At 38.6% G+C, this 20,541-nt stretch overlaps 1 protein-coding gene across 1 annotated transcript in view; it reads left to right on the top strand.

Moving 5' to 3' along the window:
* Positions 1–20,541, top strand: part of MDN1 (midasin AAA ATPase 1) — a 161,247-nt gene that overhangs the window by 77,328 nt on the left and 63,378 nt on the right. The window contains 14 exon segments of the mRNA XM_021693677.2: positions 709–831; positions 2,667–2,864; positions 4,022–4,129; positions 4,496–4,684; positions 8,188–8,277; positions 8,383–8,646; positions 8,827–9,088; positions 14,594–14,753; positions 15,587–15,703; positions 16,726–16,934; positions 17,915–18,063; positions 18,426–18,637; positions 18,957–19,177; positions 20,081–20,194. Coding sequence (XP_021549352.2) covers positions 709–831; positions 2,667–2,864; positions 4,022–4,129; positions 4,496–4,684; positions 8,188–8,277; positions 8,383–8,646; positions 8,827–9,088; positions 14,594–14,753; positions 15,587–15,703; positions 16,726–16,934; positions 17,915–18,063; positions 18,426–18,637; positions 18,957–19,177; positions 20,081–20,194 — 2,416 coding nt within the window.

Raw genomic sequence — 20,541 nt, forward strand, 5'->3', positions numbered from 1 at the left:
GTAAGCTTAGTCATCCTGTAGCTGATGTGGATGAGTATAGGGAGTAATATTTATATTTGTTTATAGAGTTTCTTAATCAGAAATAGTTAGGGCCTTTTCAAAATCCCAAATATTTCATGGTGATAAAGACCACAGCAACATGACCTTCCAAACTAAGTCTCCTTTTAGATTCATTAATAACTGATATCTATAATATTATTCTCTCTGGATGCTTTCTTCTAATGGTCTTTTGAGAGATAATTGCCCAATTCAGTATTTATTGTAATATAACCCTCTTTATTTTTGTCCTTCCTAAAAAAAAAAAATAAAAATAAACAGTCTCACGAAATTATGGGACAAGAGGTGACAAATGAGACGCTCTAGGAATGGGGTCTGGGAGCAGGGCCTGGACATTGTTACTGGTCTTTGTTTTTATTTGTTTTGTTTAAAGCTCACCAGTTAATTTCCAAGTATAGGCACCGTTGAGAACTACTGATCTAGAGCTCCTGCTCCAATCGATTGATACTTGCAGTATTGTGATGAGAAGGTCCTTGGGGGCATGTCTGGGCTCCTGGTAAAGAGTGCTAGGATTGATTAGTTCTGTCTTGGGTATAAAAAGGAAAAGTGGCATAAGGCCCAAGAATTTATCATGTTAGGTTTAGGGTCTTGGGATCTAGTTAATTTTTTTATGTAATGTTGGCTTTTCCTCCTTTCTGCCCCCTCTCAAAGGACATCACAGACCTGTTTGGAGCAGATCTACCTGTTGAAGGTGGCAAGGGAGGAGAGTTTGCCTGGCGGGACGGGCCCTTGCTGGCGGCTCTGAAGGCAGGCCATTGGGTTGTACTGGATGAGGTGAGAGGACTGTTTTGTGCCCAGCATGGGGTCACAAGGGGAAGAGCAGTCATACTTTTCATATTGCTGGGACGACCAATGCTGTTTTGCTAGTAAAGACAAATTCTCTAATGAAGAAAAGTCCTCCATGGTTTCTTTTAAGAATAAGAAAAGTCACTCGTCAGAAAGCACATAGAGAAACCCCTGTATATACAAGCCACTAACTCCTCCTGCTTTTGTAAGCCGGCTTCCAGAGAAAAACTGTCTTCACTGGTTTATTCTGTGGTCTCTGGTGGGCTGGCTTTGTATTTTGTATTTATTTCATGGGTGTTTTACAAACAGTGTCAACCACATGTTTTATAAGTGCAACAGAGAGACTGCAGGAAGTTATCTTAAGAGACATAGAAAAAATGGTGAGAAAATGGTCAGTGTTACATGTGCATATTGGATAAGTTGTTGACTGGAAGAACAGAGTCCCTCATGATACTTGGGATAAATGCTGAATCTTAGTGACCAGCAGGCAGCTGGAGATATTGAAAAGTGTTACACAAAAATAAAAAATTTAAGGCTGTGGGCAAAAGCATCTGGTCACTTTGGATATGCCTTGTTAATCCAGGAAAAGGCTGGGGAGTAGTGGTGGAGCTTCAACGATTGGTGTGATCAGAATGCTGTGGATGGAACTTTTGAGACTGGCCCCAGCTGGTTCCCAAGATTCAGACCCCCTGTGGGGTTTCTTTTCAGCTGAGCTGCTTCCTATTTATCATGGGGGGAGATATTAAGGAGGAGGAAGGTGATTTTTAGAAAAAGATGCCTGATAGTATTATATTCTTTAGCCAGGAAAAAAAAATGCCCAGTTTTAAAGTTTAAGGCTTCAGACCATACTCCTATTGGGTGGAAGTGCATACAGGTACCCAAGACATTCTTGACTGCAGTCACATTTAACAGCAGCTTTTAGAGCTTTACCTGTTTGGGAATATTCAATGGAATTTGTGCTTTGTAGTGTTTATGTAAACATGACACTTGAAATTCTGATATAGTCTAGTTTTTTTGTCTGTTTACATTTTATTGATTTCGCATTTTCCTAATTGAATTTTTCCTTGTTACCTAAAAACTACCACACTTCGCATCCCTGAGCTGTAATCTGAAGACCTCCATTCAGCTCTTTTCATTTTTGGCACAGAAACTTCTTGTATTTGTTCTTGTTCACAAAAATGTTGGTGAAAATTAGCTATGTCGATCTACTTTATGTAGTTTATATCATGACTTTGAAGCCCATTTGGAGATTTCATTCAATATTTTACCTGAGAAAGATATTTAAGTATGTAAAGAGCTGTCTTCATCTTTAAAGGTCTCACAGTGCAAAAGTGAGATCTGTGTACTGGCAAGTTTTTTTTGGTAAGCTGGGATATACAAGGTAGGTCCGTATAGATGAATACAATGGACACAGTTTAATTTTAGAAAAGATTTAAACTGCTTTTTAAAAAATTCAGTCTGAATATTTATTCAGTTTACTTAAAAGTTATTGATAATTTATATACCCCAGATGTCTGACATACATATATGTATATATATGTATATACATATGTGTATATACACACATATATATATGAAATAATAGGATGAATATACTTGGCTTAAGAAAAAGAATGTTGGGCGCCTGGGTGGCCTCCTCCCCTCCCCCCTTCTTTTCTCTCTCTCTAAAAAATAAATCTTAAAAAAAAAAAAAGGAATGTTGTCAATATTGTTTGAGCTTCTTCCTCCTGTAGACAGCACTATTCTACATTTATGCATATTCTTCTTCTTTTTGTTACAGTTATACAGCGTATGTAATAAATATATGTACTTTCCTCAAATAGCTCAACCTGGCTTCTCAGTCTGTATTGGAAGGACTCAATGCTTGTTTTGACCACAGAGGAGAAATCTATGTTCCTGAGTTAGGAATGAGTTTTCAAGTACAGCATGAAAAGACGAAGATTTTCGGGTGTCAAAATCCTTTTAGACAAGGAGGTGGGAGGAAAGGCTTGCCGAGGTCTTTCCTTAACAGATTCACTCAGGTAAGATTTGCTGTTGCCATGGAGACCAAAGGTGGAATGTCGGGGATGATAAGACTGCTGGCACATACCTGTTAGGATGCTCACTGTAAGAATGAGAGAGCATCCGTTTAATGATCTGTTTCTCAATTCCATGTCTCTATATGATGAATTTTAACGTGACTGATTCCCATTATCACTTCCTTCCTGGTGTGAGTCCCTTTGTCTTCAGTCCTGGAGAACCTGGTGTGTTATCAGTTAGTAGAAAATAAGGTGACCACAGGAATTCCATTACCGTGCTCAGGATCAAGGCCAGTTTTTGACCATTTCCAGGTGTCTAAGTGATCTATTAAAATACTGAAATTTTTTTAATGATGAAAATGATGTATTAAAGTGAGAAGGAAAACTAACAGGAAGAATAAAAAATCCAGTATTCTCCATATCAGAGTCAATCATTATTAACGTTATTAACATTTGATGTCTTTCTTACTTTCTTACTGCCTTTATTCTCATTTGCAGAGGTCGGAGAGAGAGAGAGAGAGCGCGCGCGCATGTGTGTGTGTGTGTGTGTGCGCGCGTGCTTACATATTCTTACTTGTTTTAACATTTGTCAAAGTTTGACTAGTCTGTAGATTTGGAAATGGCTCTAGATGTTAGCTTTCTTCAGTGTCCCTTTCCATTGATAATTAATAATTTACTGAGTATCTTTTCAGAATAATGTATTATGAAGAATTTCAAACATACTGAAAAGTTGAGATTTGGACACAGTTTAATTTTAGAAAAGTTGAGATTTGGACACAGTTTAATTTTAGAAAAGATTGCCCATGCCTTACCATCTTGAGTTTTGAGGGCATTATATACATGAGAAATTTAAAATATATATATACTTAAAAATATAAACAAATGCACTTAAGTTGTATGTATCTTTTTTTCTTTAATTCACTAGAGCGGAACTAACAACAACAAAACCTCTGTTGCCCTGTATTTCAAATATTTTATAGGATTCTGTACCCTAAAAATGCAAGAAAAGAGATTTCTGTAACTGAAATTTTATATATATCTATACTGAGGTGCTGTTAGTTTGGTGTTAAATAACAATTTTACTTACAAGTGGTAGTCCTTCCTGGTGTTCAGGAAAGAGAAGCAATAGCATTTCTTCATGTTCTTTTTGGATTCTGTAGGTCTTTGTGGATCCCCTTACAGTAATTGACATGGAGTTCATTGCCAGTACTCTGTTTCCAGCCATTGACAAAAATATTGTTAAGAAGATGGTTGCTTTCAACAACCAAGTAAGTACCTACTTGTATTAATTGTTTTCAGTTTTCATGCTATAATAGAAGCATCATTTTTTTCATCGTGGGACACTATCAAATTTACCAGTTTATCTAAAATAAACCACATTGAATTGTACAAGTTTCTAGTGGAAGAACCTATTCATTTGAGGATTACAGTAATTCAGATCTATTGTGTGTATCAGTGTTAATGCTTACAAGAGTATTCCTGGTTTAGATGTCTGGGTTGGGAGAAAGAGACATTTGTATCAAACCTGCTAATTTCTATTTCAGATTGTATATGCATTTGTAGTACATTGATAGTACTAAATCAATGCACCTAGCAATGGGACATGTTTCCCAATAATGCTGTTTTCTTTTTAGATTGATCACGAAGTGACTGTTGAGAAGAAATGGGGGCAAAAAGGAGGACCCTGGGAATTCAACCTTCGGGACCTTTTTCGCTGGTGTCAGTTGATGCTAGTTGACCAGTCCCCTGGGTGTTATGATCCTGGTCAGCATGTGTTTTTGGTCTATGGTGAGAGAATGAGAACCAAGGAAGACAAAGAAAAGGTGAGTTTAACACTTGTTCTTTGTGTTTCTTTCCATCTGAAAGTTGATTTCCTAAGGGAGAGAAAGGGCATACTCACTAATAATACTAAACTCATTAAAGCTGCTTAGAATTTAGAAGTTAAGGAAAGAGGGGTGCCTGGGTGGCTCAGTCGGTTAAGTGGCTGCCTTTGGCTCAGGTCATGATCCTAGGGTCCTGGGATCGAGCCCCATGCCCAGCTCCCTTCTCAGCGGAGAGCCTGCTTCTCCCTCTCCCTCTGCCTACTTGTGCTCTCTATCTCTCTGTCAAATAAATAAATAAAATCTTTAAAAAAAAAAAAAGGAAAGAGCTCTTTCCTTCGGCCTCTTTCCGGCGGCAGCAGCGGATTACGCAGGGCCAAGATGAAGGCTTGAGACCTTCCTGGCAAGAAGAAGGAGGAGCTTCTTAAACAGCTGGAAAAGCTGAAGGTGGAGCTGTCCCAGCTGCGTGTCACCAGTGTGACAGGTGGCGTGTCTTCCGAGCTGCCATCACCCATGTTATCACAGTCATCAGCCAGACGCAGAAAGAGAACCTCTGGAAATTCTACAAAGGTAAGAAGTACAAGCCCCTGGATCTGCGGCCCAAGAAGACACATGCCATGCGCCGCCAGCTGAACAAACACAAGGAAAACCTGAAGGCCAAGAAGCAGCAGCGGAAGGAGTGGCTGAACCCGCCGCGAAGTACAGGGTCAAAGCTTGAGCACTGGCATCAGTAAAACACAAACTGGGGGGGAGGGGAAAAAGGAAAGAGACTAAACGTTCACCTACCTCGAGGTGTCAGAGTGCAGAGTAGTTTGCTTTGGAGTACACACTTTATTTATCCATCTGAATCCTCTTATTGCAAACCTTCTTAAAACAGTTTTGCCCCCCCAGTAATAAAGAACTAGGTCTTTTATCCTCTTTCAAGGTGCAAAGGGGAGAAACATGAGGATACAGGTGATACTCAGTAGAGGAGGAGGGTTTTCTGTTTTTAAATAAACTTTGAGTTACAAAGTCTTTTCTCTACAAAGTATAAGTAGTTACATAAGAGAATATTCTGTATCTGAATGGAAGTAAAAATATCTCTTTGTAAACAGAAAATAACACTAGAATTCCTAACCTAATAAACTAATAGTGTGTTCATTTTGCTTTGTGGTATTTAAAGTCCAGTCTCACAGAATACAGTAGCTGCAGGCAGGAGGCACTATCATGGCCTCCTACCAATGAGGATTCAATGCTCACAGTCATGGAATATCACCTATAATAAGTGGTGGAGCCAGTACTCCAGCCTAGAGCTTTCCTTCCATATCCCAATTGTAGCCAAATGTTAACTCATTCATTATGTGCAAGTGCCTTTTGGTCATTATATTAGGACAAAATATTCACCTAGTTTTTTTTGTTAAGATTTTATTTATTTATTTATTTGACACAGAGAGACAGCTAGAGAGGGAATACAAGCAGGGGGAGTGGGAGAGGGAGAAGCAGGCTCCCGGCTGAGCAGGGAGCCTGATGCGGGGCTCGATCCCAGGACCCTGAGGTCATGACCTGAGCTGAAGGCAGACGCTTAACGACTGAGCCACCCAGGCGCCTCTCACCTAGTTTTTTAAAATATGATTTTATTGGGCGCCTGGGTGGCTCAGTTGGTTAAGCGACTGCCTTCGGCTCAGGTCATGATCCTAGAGTCCCTGGATCGAGTCCCGCATCGGGCTCCCTGCTCGGCAGGGAGCCTGCTTCTCCCTCTGACCCTCCCCCCTCTCATGTGTTCTCTCTCTCTCATTCTCTCTGTCTCAAATAAATAAATAAAAAAAAATCTTAAAAAAAAAGATTTAAAAAATAAAATATGATTTTATTATATATAATTCATATACCATCAGCTAGTATTTTATTTTCTTCGTCCATTTAACTGATTATACTGTATTCATTGTGGCCAGACCCTGACCAGTTATTGGGTAATTGATGTTAGTCAGATAGAATGTCACTGAAAGGTTTCCATCACTTCTCTATGTTAGTTATTGTAATTCGTGCACACGGATGTGCGCACGCGCGCGCACACACACACACACACAGTGAATAGGAAAAAGGCTTATCAAAGCTGGAAGAGTTTGAGTAAATTGAATCTGACTTTGTAAAACTGAATAAATCAACTACATTTTGAAAGTATTTGTAATTTTAGTTCTGGTAGACTGTCAGGGAGAGGAAAGGATAATCTGCTTTGGAGTAGAATATAAGGTCATCAGACACCTGGACCCAAAAGTATGTGACAGGAGCACTTTTCTCCTGTGCTCCTTTTTGAGTCTAGTCAACGTTTGGTACTGATAATGATTTTATCTTCATCATTTTTTTCCTGATATTTCTCAAACTAATTAATTTTTTTAGCTGAGGTGTAATTGACATACAACATATAGTTTTGGGTGTACAACACAATGATTCAGTATTTGTATATATTGTGAAATGATCACTGCAATAAGTCTAATTAACATGTTTCACCTTACATAGTTACAAAAGACTTTTGATGACAACTTTTTAAACCTGTTCTCTTAGCAATTTTCAAATACGTTACACAGTATTCTTGACTATAGTCACCATGTCATACATTCTATTCCTATGACTTATTTTATAATATTGTCATTTTCTGATTTTAGTCCAGTGTACAATGATTAATATGAGTATTGCTGCTTTGTTAGAAACCTGCAACTTGGTGTACATATCCTGGGTGGCTGGAATTTTTCCTGCTGCTCTGGGCTAAATTAGTGTATTTCACACACTCCTAGCTTTACCCCCTACCTCAACTCCTCTTAAAAAGGAATCCAGAAAAGAAGTAGAGCTAGTGGCAAATTTTTTAATTGTATTTCTGGTAAGGTTGAGATTACTGAATGTAAATAATCAGAGAAATAACATTGGTTGTCCTTCTACAGAAATAGAAAGCTAAAATGGTGTTTCGGAGTGAGACTGGCTTGGATCTAAAATCACTTACTAACCATGAGTAGATCCTTACAACTCTTATGAATCCTGTTATCCATATCTGTAAAGTGGAAATGATACCTAGTTTGCAAGGCTATAAGGATCATACATAATAAAGCACCTCTATAATGTTTGGCACATAATAGGTGCTCAAGAAATGGTCATTGTTCTCTATAATCTTCAGACTACTATTCTCCTCTACCTTTTTAGGTGATATCTTGAATGATAAGAGCATATTCATTTTTCATCTGTAGATTTGCCATAACATCCGTGGTTTTAATTTATGATACATTCTCAACTGGAATCTCAAATAATTTGAGATTAAGTGACTAGTCTTTGCTTGAGTTCCAGTTTGCTTTCATCTTGAAGATTTAAATAAATGTAATTTATAAGAGAAGGTTTATAGGAGAAGATTCAAAAGGATAAGGAAATTGTGACTAGTGTCCACTCACAGTGCTGAGACTGTTGTTGCTGTGCATGTTTTCTAGAAGCTTTGGCCCAGAATTTGATGGAGTGATTTGTGTTCTGACTGTATTATCTTCATTTAGGTCGTTGCTGTATTCAAGGATGTGTTTAATTCAAGTTCCAACCCATACACGGGATCCAGACTATTTCACATCACTCCTTATGATGTTCAGGTGAGGCGTGTAGAAATATCCTCTGTTCTTTTACATTTTTCTTTGATTTCCTCTGCTCCCACAACCAGGCACACTTGTGAAATCTCACTGGCATGTCTTTTTCAGCTGGGCTACTCAGTCCTTTCCCGTGGCAGTTATGTTCCTCTACTGTCCCGCCGTCCCCTGTCACTCTTGCACCAGTCGTTACGGCCTATGGAGTCTATTATGAAGTGTGTGCAGATGAGCTGGATGGTTATACTTGTGGGGCCAGCCTCTGTGGGCAAGACCAGCCTGGTCCAGCTTCTGGCACACCTGACTGGTCACACATTAAAGATCATGGCTATGAACAGTGCAATGGACACTACAGAGCTTCTGGGTGGATTTGAGCAGGTAAATGGTCTGCCTTCACATTTTCAGGCCAAACATACATAATGCTGTGGTCTGACTGATGGTCTTTTGAGTTGGTGACTACAAGTAGTATTTTATTTATTTATTATTTTTTTAATTTAAAGGAGTATTCTTTTGAGTCTGGTCAGTGGCTATGATGAGTTTGTGCTCTGGAAATTTCAGGTTGATCTTATACGTCCGTGGAGGCAGCTGCTAGAAAAGGTGGAGGGCACTCTAAGGGCACTGTTAAGAGACAGCCTCCTTATCAGTGCTGAAGATACAGAAGTAGTGCTAAGAGCCTGGAGTCACTTCCTTCTGACGTATAAGCCCAAGTGTCTTGGAGATGGTGGTAAAAGTATCACAGTGGAGATTGTCAACAAGCTGGAAGCGGTATTACTGCTTATGCAGCGACTCAACAATAAAATCAACTCCTACTCCAAGGCAGGTATGTGTGTTTGGATGTGTTTATCAGATATGTATGTAGCATTGTCCATATCGTGTTCATATATAGGTAGTAATATATTTGTAAGGTAATATCTGTTATTTTTTATTAATGTAATAGTTATTAACAAAACTTGAAAATCTTTGTTTTAGAAAGTAAAATGAAGCTAATGTAAAATAATCCAAAATTGATGATCCTAAACAAAACAAAAACAAAGAAATACCTGTACAGTACTGTAAATGTATTTTCCTTATAATTTTTAAAATTTTCTTTAGCTTACTTTATTGTAAGAATACAGTATATAGTATATATATACAATGTACATAATGTGTTAATTGACTGTTATTGGCAAGATGGCTATTAGTAGTTAGGTTTCTGAGGAGTTAAAAGTTATACGTGGATTTTTGACTGAATGGGGAGAGGTTAGCACCCTTATCCCCTTTGTTTTTTAAGTGTCAACTGTATTTCTTTAAAGACTTCTGGACTTTGTGGATTAGTTTGATCTTGTATTTTTATTTGATCTATTTAGACTTAAAAAAACCAAACAGTTCACCCATTTCTCCCCCACAACTCCCTCAACCTCCAACCTGTTCTCTGTATCCAGAAGCTTGGTCTTTTGTTTAAGATCATACATGTAAGAGAGATCATATGGTATTTGTCTTGCTCTGACTTATTTCACTTAGCATAATGTTCTTGAGGTCCATCCATGTTGTCATAGATGGCAAGATTTCATTCTTTTCTATGGCTAAATAATATTCCGGTGTGTGTGTGTGTGTGTACACACACCACAATTTCTTTAACCATTCATCTATGAATAGACAATTAGGTTGTTTCCATATCTTGGCTGTTGTAAACAGTCCTGCAGCGAACATGGTGTTGCATACATCTTTTCAAGTTAGTGTTATCATTTTCTTAGGATAAATACCCAGAAGTGGAATTGCTGGATCATATGTAGTTCCATTTTTAATTTTTTGAGGAACTTCTGTACTGTTTTCCATAGTGGCTGTACAAATTTACATTCTCACAAGTAGTGCACAAGGGTTCCCTTTTCTCCATATGCTTGTGAACACTTGTTATTTCTTATTTGATAATAGCCATTCTAACAGGTGTGAGGTGATCTCTCATTCTGGTTGTGATTTACATTTCCCTCAATTACTCTGAGCATCTTTTCATGTACCTGTTGGCTATCTATAGGTCATTGGAAAAATCTATTCAGATCCCCTGCTCAGTTTTTAATGGGTTTGATTGTAATTTTGCTGTTGAGATGTATGAGTTATTTATAGGTTTGGGATATTAACCCCTTATCAGATATATGACTTGCAAATATTTTCTCCCATTCAGTAGGTTACCTTTTCATTTTGTTGATGGTTTCCCTTGCTGTTCCAAAACATTTTAGTTTGATGTAGTCCTACTTGTTTATTTTTGTTTTTGGTGTTATATTAAAAAAAATCATCACCAAGACCTATGTCAAGGAGCTTACCACTTAGCTTTTCTTCTAGGAGTTTTGTGGTTTCAGGTCTTTCATTCAAGTCTTTAATCCATTTTGAATTTTTGTGTGTAGTATAGGATAAGTGGTTACCATTTTATTCTTTTATATGTGGCTATCCAATTTCCCCATCACTGCTTTTAACTGAAGAGATTGTCCTTTCCTCATTGTGTATTCTTGGTTCCTTTGTAATAAATTAATTGACCATATATGTGTGGGTTTATTTCTGGGCTCTCTTTTCTGTTCCACTGATCTATGTGTCTGTTTTTAATGCCAGTATCATGCTGTTTTAATTACTTTAGCTTTGAAATATAGTTTGAAATAAGGGAACTCGATGCCTCCAGCTTTGTTCTTTTGTTTTAAGATTGCTGTGGCCATTTGCGGTCTTTTGTGGTTCCATACAAATTCTAGCCTCTATTTTGGAGAAAAATACACTGGAATTTTGATAGGGATTGCATTTAATCTGTATATTGCTTTGGGTAGTATGGACATTTTAACAACATTCATCCAATCCATGAGCATGGAATATCTTTCCATTTATTTGTGTCTACATAATTTCTTAATGTCTTAGAGTTTTCAACATACAGATCTTTCACCTCCTTGGTTAAATTTATTCCTAGGCTTTTTTAAAATGTGATTGTAAATGTGATCGTTTCAATTTCACTTTCTGATAGTTTATTATTAGTATATAGAAACACAATGGGTTTTTGTGTATTGCTTTTGTGTCCTGTAACTTTACTCAGTTCGTTTATTCTGTGTGTGTGTGTGTATGTGTATGTGTGTGTGTGTGTGGTGTAGGGTTTTCTGTATGTAATTTTACATCATGTGCAAATAGTGACAGTTTTCCTTTTTTCCTTTCCATTTTGGATGCCTCTTATTTTTCTCTCCTAATTGCTCTGGCCTGGAATTCCAGTATTATGTTGAATAAAATGGTGAGAGTGGACATCCTTGTCTTGTTCCTGATCTCAGAGGAAAAGCTTTCAGCTTTTCATTGTTAAGTAATGATGTTATCTGTAAGCTTGTCTTATGTAGCTTTTATTACATTGATGCATATTCCTTCTATACCCACTTTATTAAGAGTTTTTTTAAATCATGAATGAATGTTGAATTTTGTCAAGTGCTTTTTCTGCATATATTGAAATAATCATGTGATTTTTATCCTTCATTTTGTTAATGTGTGGTATCACATTGATTTGCAGATGTTGAACCATTCTTATATCCCTGGAATAAATCCCACTTGATTGTAGTGTATGTTCCTTTCACAGTATTGTTGAATTTAGTTTGATTGTTTTGTTGAGAATTTTTGGATCTATGTTTATCAGTAATATTAGTCTATAATTTTTTTTTTGTTTTTTTTTTAAGTAGGCTCCACGCCCAATGTGGGGCTTGAACTCATGACCCTCAGATCAAGAGTTGCATGCTCTACCAACTGTGCCAGCCAGGCGCCCCTAGGCTGTAACTTTCTTTTCTTGTGGCACCCTTGTCTTGTTTTGGTATCAGGGTAATGCTGACTTTATAAAATGGGTTGGAAAAGTTCCCTTCTCTTCTTCCTCTTCTGCTTTTTTTTGGGGGGTGGGGAAGTGTTTGAGAAAGATTGATACTTATTCTTTTTGAATGTTTGGTAGAATTTACCAATTCTATCTTCTTTCTGGGTGACACTGATATGTTACAGTCCCATGAGATCAGGAACTCAAGCTCTCCTGGCCTCCAGAGCCAGAGGATCAAGAGGCATCCCTGGGGGGTAGCTATAAAAATCAGGGCCCTGAGACTTATGTAAAAGGCTTTCTGGGAGGTACTGGTGCTTCTGAGCTCCACAGAGGAAGAGCACAAAGATGGCACCTGTCTTCTTCCCTGGAGAGTGTTCCAGCAGGCTCTAGGATGTATATGTTATATTAGATGCCTGCTCCTCAGGTTATCTTTAATACAGGCAGGTGAGCCTCCTTCACTTTAATTCTGGGTGCAGTTGGCTGCCTCTGAACTGGACCTTGGGGTGGAGTCTGAGTGTGTGAGCCCTTTCTCTAATCACAGGCTTGTGCTCTTGAGATGCAAGCTCTATTGCTTTTAGAAGATAGAAGTTTTGAGGGCTTGCCTTTCAGGTACATGTTTTAAAAGTTGGGATTCCTGGTTTTCAGGTCCTTCCTGGTTGTGGGTCACAGCCCTGGGGGTAGGGTTTATGGTGAGATTATTTCTCAGCCTCTCCTACCTGCTTCAGTGTGGTGTTTTTTATTTTGTTTGTTTGTTTTCATTTGCCTGGTGTGTAGTCGTCAGACTTCAGGGGTTTTGTTGTTGTTGTTGTTGTTTTGTGTTTGTTTTTTTTTGAGGAAGTTGTTCCATATGTAGCTGACGATTCAGTGTGTCCATGGGGGTAGGTGAGTTCAGGATCTTTCTGCACTGCCATGTTGAACCAGATCATTTTGATCTTTTCAAGCTTGATTTCAAGCTTTTTAAGGTCAGAGTAACCTTTACTCTAGGGCTAGATTAGCCCCACTATTTTTTTTTTTTTTTAAGATTTTATTTGTTTATTTGACAGAGCAAAAGCAGGGGGAGCGGCAGGCAGAGGGAGAGGGAGAAGCAGGCTCCCCACTGAGCAAGGAGCCCGATGTGGGGTTCTATCCCAGGACCCCAGGATCATGACCTGAGCCAAAGGCAGATGCTTAACTGACTGAGCCACCCAGGCGCCCCAACATTAGGCCCACTATTGAGGCATAGTTTGCATGGCATCTCTACTGAATGGCCTGTGTATTCAGTGGGGTCTCTTCAGACAGTGGCTGGTAGGAATTGGAGCAATACTCAGGCTTGTATGAACTCTGGGAATTGTTCCAATCATAACTCCCCAACAACTGTCCTTTCCTTGCAAGTTTTCTTACCCTTGTGGAACCTCCCTCACCTTTTACGTGCATATGCAGACTGTTATTTAGCCAAAGACTCCAGCGGCCTTATCTAGATTTCTGGAGCTCTTTGAGTAGCTCCTTCATCCCAAGTGCTCTGCCCTTCAGTCTAGTTGTCTTGGCCTCCCTGAGTTTCAGTCTGTTTGCTCAAATCAGTGAAACTGCTCTTGCATGTTTGAGTTTCCTCTCCTTGCTTTGCAATTCAGAAATTGCTTCCAGGCAAAATTGAGGGCAATTATAGGGTTTTCTTTCCTCAGGTATCACAGCCCTGTGCTGTTGACCAGTGTCTGAAAGCAGCTATATCATATGTTTTGTATAGCTTTTTAGTTGTTAACAGTGGAGGTAAAGTCAAAACTTTATTATTTCTCATGGGGTCCAATGCATTATACTTTGTGATATGAACAAGTGTCATAAGGCAATTTCCAATAAAAAAAAGAGCAATTGAAAAATTTCTAGGGATGGGTTATATAAACTATAAAGCACTAGGCAAATAAATAGCAATTGTTATTCTAGTCCTATGATGTGGTCATTATAAAGAAAGCCTGGTTTAATGACATTGATTTTCATTGTGCCAACTTTTAATGCCCTTTCATTTGATAAAAATGCAGTAATAGGTGGGAGGCATTATTCTCCTTATGCCATTTGAGAAATTGTAACCAAGATTATTTACCTTTTCTGTCACCTTTGAGTCACCTCTACCTAGCCATTAATTCAGAAAGTCATTAAAAAGTATTTTCTGCTACAAGACCTAATTTTTTTTGACCTGTTTTGTTTAAACAAAAACCTTTATTTATTTTTTTTTTAGAGATTTTTATTTATTTGCGAGAGAGAGAATGAGAGACAGAGAGCATGAGAGGGAGGAGGGTCAGAGGGAGAAGCAGACTCCCGCTGAGCAGGGAGCCCGATGTGGGGCTTGATCCCGGAACTCCAAGATCATGACCTGAGCCGAAGGCAGTCTCTTAACCAACTGAGCCACCCAGGCGCCCTATTTATACTTCATTATGAAACTTTTAAAACTTGGGCCGTTAAGTTTCCAAATTTTTTTTAATAAACTCTTAGGGGTTTTTGTTTTTCTTTTGTTGGTTTTTTTATTGCCCTGGTTTGAAATTAAGTGCTGTGGCTGTGACATTTCAGAGTTTGCCAAACTTGTGGAAGAGTTCCGGAATTTTGGGGTGAAGCTTCTGCAGTCCACCAGTGGCCACAGCCATGGCACGTTTGAATGGGTCGACAGCATGTTGGTTCGGGCTCTGAAGTCTGGAGATTGGCTTTTGATGGACAATGTTAACTTCTGCAAGTAAGGACCTTCTGCTTAATCACAGAATTGAAATTTGAGATATGCTTATCAAAGTAGAAACCCAGTTGGAAGTGCTGGTATTTTGAACCCATTGTTAACTAGAAACAAATCTTCAACCATATTCTGTAGACTGATCCCTGTGGTGAACAAAGGTAGTTGGTCATTAGCTGCAAGATTTTAGTTCTGTATGACTGTTTTGAGCTAACCTGAAGGCTAACAGAATTGGATTACTTTTCCAACCGTTTTTGAGGTAGACCTTTTTATTTAACATCAAAAATATTCTTTTTGTTAGGGGCATTCTTGAGGGCAAATTTTTGAAATGGAGGATCTTTTACAGGGCAGACATTTAGTAAATGTGCATCAGTGTGTATTGCTTTGATTCTAAAGTAAGGAAAAAGGCATAAAACTACATAGTACACAGCGTAATAGAAACTACTCCAGGTCAGATGATGGGTTTCTCTACCTGGAGCATTTTTCAGAATGTTTGAATTGAAACCCAGTTGCCTTCAGATTGATTTGATAATGCTGGGAAGTGGGGGAGATGGAAGAGGGAAAGAGAAAAGCAAGAGCTATAGATCATGGAATAATTTTCCTTTATTTTATTTACTTACTGAACAAATATTTTGTATATTTACTGTGTATGAATCTCTGGGCAACATACCTTGGGGAGCGATAAGGGGAATGGACGGGGAGAGAGAACACAATTCTATATGGGGGAGTGGTCCATGCTGAAGGAGGACATGGATCAGGAGCAGTGGGAGGCCTGTGCAAGGAAAAATAGAACCAGTGCAGCATTTCAGTCTGTCACCATTGTATTTGAATTCTCTCTGCAGCCCATCAGTGCTAGATCGTTTGAATGCTTTGCTTGAGCCTGGAGGTGTTCTCACTCTTAGTGAGAGAGGAATGATAGATGGATCCACTCCCACCATAACACCAAATCCCAATTTCAGGTATTTGTGCCTCTTAAGTTTCTGCCTAAGAATCTGACTGCCTCAGTGGGAGAGGTAGACATTCAGTGGGACCTTCTTACATGTTATATTTATGATCCAGTCATAAGTATGTTCACCTGTTTATTGATTCAGTTAACACATATTTATGGAGGCTTTGCTATTTGGCAGACTCTGGGAGCACATCAGTAAAGAAGGGGGGCTCCTGGCTGGCTCAGTAGGTAGAGCATATAACGCTTGATCTCAGGGTTGTGAGTTTAAGCTCCACATTGGGCACAGAGCTTACTTTAAAAAATGAAATAATAAAAAAATAATCAAGAGGCGAGGTCCCTGCAGTGGGTTGGTGTTAAAGGGTTGAAGCAGGGAGACTGATCACAAGTCTTTCGCAGTAGTTCAGGCAAGATATATGTTAGCTTAGACTAGGGTGGCCATATGAGTGGGAATTGCTGATGGTTGGGTAGGTTGAAAAAAAAAGCAGCAAGGATTTTACCTAAGCTTTTGGCTTGAGTAACTGGGTAAATATGGGAGCCATTTATTGAGAAAGGGAAGACTGGCAAAGGAGCAGGTTTGACATGGGGAAGTTCAGCAAGGAATCCACTGTATAGCATTGGAGATGTCAGATGGCTAGGTGAAGATGTTGCTAGACATCGAATATATGAAGGTAAATGTTTCAGGAGAATACACTGCTCCCTTTTCTAATCTCTGTAGGTGAGTTAGAATGATGAATTAGCACTATCTGATTTGGGTAATATCTGAAAGTAAGAATTTTAACATTCTCAGCATTAAAGGTGCACTGGATAAACAATAGTTTCTAAGGAGAGCAGGTTTAGAGAAACTGATTTTGCTCTTTTGATGCATTTTGACACTAGAAGATAGAATACAGATGAAAGTGGAAGACTTTGAGTTAGTGGTTATCTCAAGCTCCCTAAAGATGAACCACATAGGATTTGCCCTCACCAGTTGTTGCTGAGCCGCATCATTGGTTATAACTGGGAGTTTAATTTTTTTTTTCTTTGAATTGCTAGACTTTTTCTCTCGATGGATCCTGTTCATGGAGAAATATCCCGAGCTATGAGGAATCGTGGACTTGAAATCTACATTTCAGGAGAAGGGGATGGGAACATCCCAGATGACCTGGATCTGAAGGTTCTGCTGCACAGCCTTGGGTTGGTGGGGGATAGTGTGTGTGACAGCCTCTTGGCTCTACACACAGAGATCCAAAGCACTGTAGTAGGTAAGATGCTTGAATTCTAGGCCTCTGCAGAGTTTTATTCTTCTAGAAATTCATATGTTATTCCATTTGACTACTCATCTAGGAGTTCTTAAATTTAGTGTACATACAAATAGAAGTTATCAGAAAAGTGTGTTAAAAATGTAAATGTGCTGATGCCCTTCTTCCCCCTAAGAGATTGCGTTCAGCAAGTCTGTGTGATGCACAGAAATTAGTATTTTAAAGAAGTTTCCCAGGTAATTCTGATGGATTCATTCAGATACCCTTATTTTGAGGAATACTGCTTTAGGCACTAAAATTTGTAAAGTTTGTCCCTCTTATCTTCAGGATGGTCATTGAGTCTTTTGAAGGTAGAATTAAGAGGGAACTTTGAACTGCTTAAAACTAGTGTTTCTTCTTCTAAATGTCCAAATATACAGGAACAGGCAAGAATAATAACAAAGGTAATGATAAAAAATGAAATGCTATTTATTGACTAACTGCTGTGTATTAGGTACAATGTCAGTTGCTTTTTTAGTCTTCACATTAGTTCTTCAAAGCATGTTTTCATTTTACAGATAGGGCTCAGAGAGGTTGAGTAACTCATCAAAGCCAAACAGTGAGGTTTGAATGCAGTTCTGTTGTATTTGAAAGTGCATCGTCCTTTATGAGGTCACGCTCATTTTGCTACTTCAGTGTGTATCAACTTTAGATTAAGGATATATATGACCAGGCTTTGTCATACTTGTAATTGTCGCTTTCCTGCAATATGCTTTTGAGAGCCAGAAAGGGAGGGAGGGAGGCAGGATAGGGAAGGAGTATGAATGTTCCCACAAGTCCATAATGTGCTACTGAGACCCTAGATTCCACTTAAAAGGCTTTCTAAGGTAAGTATCTGGGTGGATTTGAGTGGAACAAAGTTTGATGTGAAGATGAATTTATCTGTTTTCACTGGAGATTTTGCAGAATCTGTTCCCCATAAATGGCAATTTTTTTCTTTATAGGTTCTGCAACGTCCTCTATTTCAACTCTGATTCAGACAGCCTTACTCATTGTGCAGTACCTACAGCGAGGGCTGAGTTTAGACAGAGCCTTTTCTGAAGTATGCTGGGAAGCATATGTCCACTCCCAGCATTCACCAGCAAACCATAAGGTACTATGAAGTGTTTCAAACAGCTTTCTCAGTTATAACACTCTAGATTATTTAGGTGGAGGAAATTCTTTCTATTGATGGTAACTTTAATGAACTGAGAGTGGAGCACTTCAGTTACTCTTTAGTAGAGATCTGACATCTAAAACATTTCTGGAAAATAGGTTAAATGTAAATATTACTTCTTCGAAACTTAGCTTAGCAGACAAAGTGGAATTTATCTTGTAATGTTGAATATTGAAGGCTGTGATGAGAGTTGTCATGAGATAATCACAAAGGTCTTGGAAAACCATTAATATTCTACTAGTTTCTGGTGATAGCACTTATATGTTGCCTGTACACCACATGTTTTTATCTCCTACCAGCTCGCACAGGCTTTACTGGAGAAACATGTTTTTTCTCTGCGAGCACATGAAACCTGGGGTAACTCCATCCTTGCCATGGGCCTGTGGCCAGATTCTCTGCCCTCGGCTCTCTTTGCTACTGAAGATTCTCACCTGTCTATAGTCCGAAATGATGGACAGATCTTAGTATATTGCCTCAACAGGATGAGCATGAAAACCAGCAGCTGGGCCAGGTTAGTGGAGCCTTCATCTTGTGTCTGTTTGGCGTCTTGACTCTTTTTCTTTTTGATGGTAGTGATCATGACCAACGTGTTTGACCAGAATGTGATGTGGTCATTTATTACCCAGCTGTCATAGTTTCTTGTTCATTGTAATATTGCTCCCTATTATTATTCACTCAATATGTTTTAATTGTCCTCCTTTGAAGGGGACTAATCTTTCCCCATTACCTCTTGGATCCATATTTGTAAAGTTATTTTCCTGGTTCTTTGAAATATAAAATGAAAGTTCATTCTAGTACTGATTTTGCCTTATTTTTCTAATGAATTTCAGGATTCAGCCTCTTACCTTGCCAGACTTAGAGAAAATTATGCAATCCTCTAACCCCGAGAGCTTGAAATTCAGTTCAGTTGAAGTGGATACTTACTGGATCGATGAAACAGATGTTCTGGCCATGGCTGTTAAATTGCTTATAGAAAGAGCAACCAATCAAGATTGGATGCTCAGAGTTAAATGGCTTTATCATTTAGCCAAGAATATACCACAGGGGCTGGGTGAGTCAAAAAGCTTAATTTGTATAGTAAGTGAATATATTTACACTTATACTATTTTAGGGCCTCAGTAGCTGTGTTATTCTGTGAGGATACTGTCAAAATTCTATCTGGGAGATCTAGCAAGAAATTTGTGACTTGGCATTACTGTTTGTATAGCTGTTAAAAAAAAAAATTAAGGCACATATATATCTGCCCTTAGATATGTTCTAAGAGAAACTTTGCCCCCATGTAATCCTTAGCATTTCAGGATCTTCCACCTTCCTATCAAATACAAAAGGAAAATGTACCATGTTATGTTACTGTTTATTTTTTGAACATGCTGCTATACTTCTGCTATACAATCATCCTGACTGGGGAAGGTTGCTTTTGGTAACCTCATTTCCCCCAAAAGTGCATAAGAGACTTACTTTAGTTCCAGTGCTCTAAGTTGTCGTGCTTAATTTCTTTGTACTTTTTCATTTTAAGAGGAAAAACCAACAATAACAACATTGCATGGGTTGCAAAGTACAGGACTTGGAATTTGTTGGTAGAACTTGTTGCCTAAAGTAATTGAGTTTACATGAACCTTTCTATTCATGAGAACTTAGCCAGAGAATGTGTGTATTGTGTGGTGCATGTGATCTGTCTAAAACTGTATAGAGAGAATTTATATATTTTATCTGCGTTGTCCTATATGAGAGCTACCAGCCACAGGTAGCTACTAAAATGTAAATATAAATTAATTAAAATTAAATAAAATCTGAAATCCAGTCCTTAGTTGCACTGGCCACATTTCATGTGCTTATTAACATGTGACTAGTGGCTCCTCTGATAGTGCAACTATAGGATGTTTCCATCATTGCAAAAAGTTTGCTTGGACAGCCCCACTTCAAATATTAACATTTGCTTCTCCTTCCTCCACAGAATCAGTACAGATTAATTTGGAAGCCAATGCTGCATCTCTTAGGAATTTTTATTCAAATTCTCTCTCAGCTGGGATCAGCAATGTCATCAAAATATTACAACCAAATATAACAGGTACTGCACCTGATTTAATTTCGAGTTCTCAGCACAGTTTAGGAACCTGGTCCCATCAAGTCCATGGAAAAAGACTGTCAGAACTGCCACTGTAATAAACACTGTATTTTGGAGGACTCACAGTATTCAGATGCAAATTCCACTTCTTTGTTTGAAATCCTTTAGTCTTTGAAAGATGATGATGATACACAACATAGTAGGGAGAGCACAGGAGTTGGAAGACTGGTCTCTGGTCCCAACTTAAACACAAACTGGCTTATTCATTTGAGACCCATCATTCATACTTACTGCCTGTGTTTGGAAAATATGGGAATTATATTCATTTCTCTGGGGTCCCTTCCACTCAG

Source organism: Neomonachus schauinslandi, chromosome 8, assembly GCF_002201575.2.
Source record: "Neomonachus schauinslandi chromosome 8, ASM220157v2, whole genome shotgun sequence".
Taxonomy (NCBI): Eukaryota; Metazoa; Chordata; class Mammalia; order Carnivora; family Phocidae; genus Neomonachus; species Neomonachus schauinslandi.